The 4619-nt window shown below is 46.9% G+C and overlaps 1 protein-coding gene across 1 annotated transcript in view; it reads right to left on the reverse strand.

Moving 5' to 3' along the window:
- Positions 1-1519: 1519 nt before the first annotated feature.
- LOC104544007 (SH3 domain-containing RING finger protein 3-like) overlaps positions 1520-4619 on the reverse strand; it is a 15778-nt gene continuing 12678 nt past the window's right edge. The window contains exon 3 of the mRNA XM_010188742.1: positions 1520-2155. Within this exon, the coding sequence (XP_010187044.1) occupies positions 1987-2155 (169 nt within the window). The 3' untranslated portion in view covers positions 1520-1986. The remainder of the gene's footprint in view (positions 2156-4619) is intronic.

Here is a 4619-nt window from a genome sequence, read left to right on the forward strand (position 1 = left end):
ATGCGGCAACATAAAGCATAAAAAGAAACACCCTGAAAACGAAGCCTCCCTGTTTGAAGGTGCTATACTTGGCCATGGACTGTGTTTCTGGAATCGGTTTGCTACAAGTGACAGCAAGAAGAAACTTATTTTACAGAGAACAAAGTCACGGAGCGGAACTTAAATAGGAACACTCACTTAGATGGGTTTTGATATGTACTAGTATACACGGCTTGAATGAGAACAAAACTTACAACTCTGCATATGAAATACCGGTAACGCGGTAATGATCTTCACCCACTGGGCCTCTTCCTTTTAATAAGATCATCTCCAGGTTACAGTGCCTCCGACAGGCTTTTAAATGACCACCACATGTGGGCTTGGGCAAACAGCCAGCCGCTGGCAAAGGCAAGGTACAGATACAGCTACAAAAAGCCTTTCATCACGCTCCGTTCCTCAAGAGCCGATGTCTTTTTAAATACTCCCACAATAGCATTATGGATTTTTTTTTCTCATTCTCCTTCATACGAACAACTGGCTAAACTGGCTTTACATTTATTGCACCTTTAAGTCCCTGGTAGATGGAAGCTTATATTGCCTGATACGGTTTGTTTTGTAGCTTGACCATGTTAAAAAAATTGAACAGTCTCCAGAACTGTACATTTCTACAGTAAGAAATCACATTTCAATAATGCTAATTACAGCCGTCGCCTATCAGCTCTCGTCTCCGCCATGCAACGACAGAGGAAAACTCCATGGTCCCTGCACGTGCTAGAACCTGCAGTGTTCTTCTTATTGCCATGAAAAAGTCAATTAAAATGCCTCCTCTGGGAATTGCTTCCAATTCTGGAGTAGTTATCGCTCTCCAGACAGAATGCTGTGCTTCAGCGTGGGTCTTCAGCCACCCTAAATACGTAGGAGAGAGCGAACACGTGCGTGCTGCACAGGTACGCTCCTCCAGGTTTACTTACCACCGACCAAGTGGCTTTTCCTCTTTTCCTCCATGAAGCACAAACAAGCAGTCTGATCTCCATCTTCATTTCTAATTTTGTATGTTGAATGCAAATCTGGTTGCAGCCTCTCTGTTTAACCAAACCAAATCTTTTAACAGTTAAAAAAAATAGCACCAGATGTATGAAAAAGAGGAAATGTCTGATCTAGTAGGAATATATATAAAGTAGAGCAATTCTTACAGTAAAAAGGTACGTCATACAAAAAAGCAATGGAAAGTGATACTGAAGGACAAAAATCCATGCTGCATATAATAAGGGCAGCAGACAGGCAAAAGGGATTCTGCTCGAATAACCACAGTTTAATGGTGGAACTGTACTTCCTCCAGGACCTCTGCGGCAGCAGCGCTGGGACACCGGGTGGTATGGGACTCTGAGCACTAACACACTCACTGACAAACTTGCGCAGCATATCTTTGAGGTATATAGAAAGCATGACATTAACGTTTTGGACTCCTCATTCTTTCTTCCATGATGATGCACCGATCTTTAGCTTGGGTTTCCTCCACCCTCCCCTCCCTCTTTTTTTCCCTGGGGAAAATTGAAATCCCAGTTTAAGAGCTTCCTAGCACACCTCTTTGAACTCTCAAATCCATCTTGCATAGGCCAGTAATAAGAACACTGCAGCTCTGACAAATAAGTTACAGCAATATAACAACTTTCCTCTTAATTTTTTTTTTTAAAGATATCTTCTCTATAATTTACACAAAGGGTTAACAGCCGGAGCTTAGGTTACGTACAGTCCAGATGGGCATCCTTTCAGTCCGTGACTCCAGGTGGAAGGCACTACTTCAACATACCACTGTATGCACCGCGCGCGGCCTCGGGAGCGCAGCGGGGCACTGTGTCTCCAGAGCTGTAGACTGAAGGGCCTGGGGGGGAGTCTTTGGAAATAAAAATGGCAGTGGTTATCAGTCCAGTTTCCCTTTGCTGTCTCTTCTTGTGCTATGCAGTTTCCCCTGAAAGCTCCTCCAGCTGAGAGAGCGGCGAGCCGTCCTCAGAAGCTCTCGACAAAGCTCCCGGGGAAGAGGCCCGTCCTGCCGTTCCTCTGCAATGTCCCCTTGTACCAGCCGTCCTCCCGCTTCTTGTGCACAAACACAATGTCACCTTCCTTCAGTTCGATCTCAGCCTCACTCTGTGGCGGGTACGGGACCACGACACGGTACCTTTGGAGACAAAACCACAAAGGCCTGGTGAGCCAGCGCCTGACAGGAGCAGCCAGGACCCACGCGTCCAGCAGACTCTACTGGGCAAGACTTTCAGCTGACCTCAGCCCCCATCTTCATGGATGTTCCTTTGAACGTGAAGGCTGTGTAAGTGGACAGGCTGGCTGTCAGGAACGGAACCACCCCCCCAGAATCCCACAGAGGGCACCTTAGTGGTTCCCCAGGGTGACATCTGCAAGCTGAAGTCCTACTGAAGTCCTTTCCCTATTTCTGGTGCTGACCTGTAAAGCCAGATCTAGAAGCCAGTGCTGCTTTCAGGCTCCTTTCCTGGGAGTGCTAATGCCATGTCAGTGCTGGCAGCTGCCTGAAACCCCACATCACATCAGCCTGAAAAGAAAAGGGAGGGAGGATTCCTCCTCCCTTCCTGCACCCAGTGCTTGGGCAGGTTCCGTGGGGGTGGCCTCGGAGGCTCCTGCTAGCTCGCAGCCTGCACAGGACAAAATTCATGACGTGGGAAGCTTTTATTTATTAAGAAGCAGCTATGTATTGAATCAGAAACAATCATCTCGCTTCTCCCTCCCTGCCTTCCTGTGAACCAGAAATTTTGAGGAAAAATATCTTCACAGACACATCATGAAGTTACATTACAAATGGTTGTATCCGATGCACCTACATTTTCTACTAAAACTCAATATGGTGGGGAGATCTCTGGCCAGCTTGACCGGAGACTTGATGGGGATGTACTCTGGATCCAGACCATGGAAGCAGGAAGGCACTGTCAAATGCTGGGACTACTCCTGGCAGTCCCAGCTCCCATGCTGAGCCTGTGCCAGGGACTCAGCTGATTTCTCCCGGCACTGCATCTGTCCCTGCTGTAGCGTGTCACATCCAGCACTGCATCTGCTCCATCCAAAAATGGGGTTTGCAGTGCTCCTATCAACTCTCTGTGATACCGGCAGAGGTTATCTAAAGCAGTTTGCATTTTTCTTCTTAGGGAATGTATTTTGGGTCCCTCAAACCTGGGGAAGGGAAGCTAAAATGGAGGGGTATCAAATGATTTCAGAAGCACTCTCCAAACCAAGAGGGAGCCCCTGTCCTGAGCCATTCACAGGGCTCTCCAGGAACTCAGTGTTCAAGTGTCGCTTCATTTTAATGAAGTAATGATGGGTCTGATCCTGATATGGCTATTCTGCACCCAGGCTTATCAGCAGGTGTCCTCCTGAGAGCACAGACGGGGCCCTTCTACATCGGTGCACTTGTGCACAGAGCAGGGAATATTTCTGCTGCGCTGTTCTTTCTCTTCAGCACATGGACTTTTGCAGTCATCTGACATTTGGTTAACAATCAGTAACTGTCTTGCTAATTGCAAAGTAATGAATATAGTAAGATAGTTAAAAGACGCCAATTGATTACCAAAAGCCTATCTCCTGGGGATTAATATTTCCACAACCACTGCATGGCCGCTGATGCCTCAGTCATGTTTGTTATGAGGTGAGTATTTGTTTAGAATAATATCCTGTCCTTAAGGACTAAGTTCAATGTGCCATGGAGGGTCTGGAGCACTCCCTGGGTCCATTCCCAGTGAGATGGCACCAAAGCAAGGGGATCGCCAGTGGCAGTCACTAATTTTCTTTGCAGAGGTTGCTCAGGTACCCAGTGACTGTGGTTCTGAACCTAGGGACTCCACTTAGACATGACAGTGAAAATACCAGCTTTGGCACTATGTTTGGACATCTGCATGGGAAATCATCTCTTGGAAAAGCATTTCACTCCATTTGGAGTGGAGATTCTGCTCTAAAACCTGACTACGGCCTTTTTACCTTGACACAGCAACAGTCATGTAGAAAATATATGTGTTCAAGTGCTGTCAAAAATCCGCCAGTCTGTCAATAAATCTAGCTGTCACTTCCTTCCTCTGTGGCAAAGCAAATAACAGAGGCTGAAATGTGTGCTGCTGGCTGGCTGCAGGAATACGGCCTAGCACACTATCATCTGTGGCACTGCTACACTTACATTATGAAGCTTTGCCAATTACAGCCATTATGCAAATGAATGCACACATTATTTCAAACACTCTGCTGCAGTGTTGATTAATTAAATTATCAGAGTGGAACAATTGTAGCTAAGATGATGACAAGTTTCAGATCTCACAACTCTATGTGCAATCACAGTGCATCAGAGCTCCGCACCAGGATCTCAAGAGGCTTTGGGAAAGAAGAGGGTCGGACCTCAACGGCAGCTGGGTGGTACAGAGGTACTCGTGGGCCCTTTTGACAGATCAGAAAACAGAAACAAAGAAAATGGTGGTGTTTTGGGCAGTGTTGCCCCAAAGACTCAGCGACTGCCAACACCTCTTGTCATGCCTTCGGCACAGAGCCATCCTTTTAAAGTCTGAGTACATCCTAGGAGTGAGGAGCTGCTAGTCCCTAAATGGTGCACATGAGGAGGGAGGTGACCACGCTCA

The sequence above is a fragment of the Mesitornis unicolor genome, unplaced genomic scaffold (assembly GCF_000695765.1).
Source record: "Mesitornis unicolor isolate BGI_N332 unplaced genomic scaffold, ASM69576v1 scaffold16207, whole genome shotgun sequence".
Classification (NCBI taxonomy): domain Eukaryota; kingdom Metazoa; phylum Chordata; class Aves; order Mesitornithiformes; family Mesitornithidae; genus Mesitornis; species Mesitornis unicolor.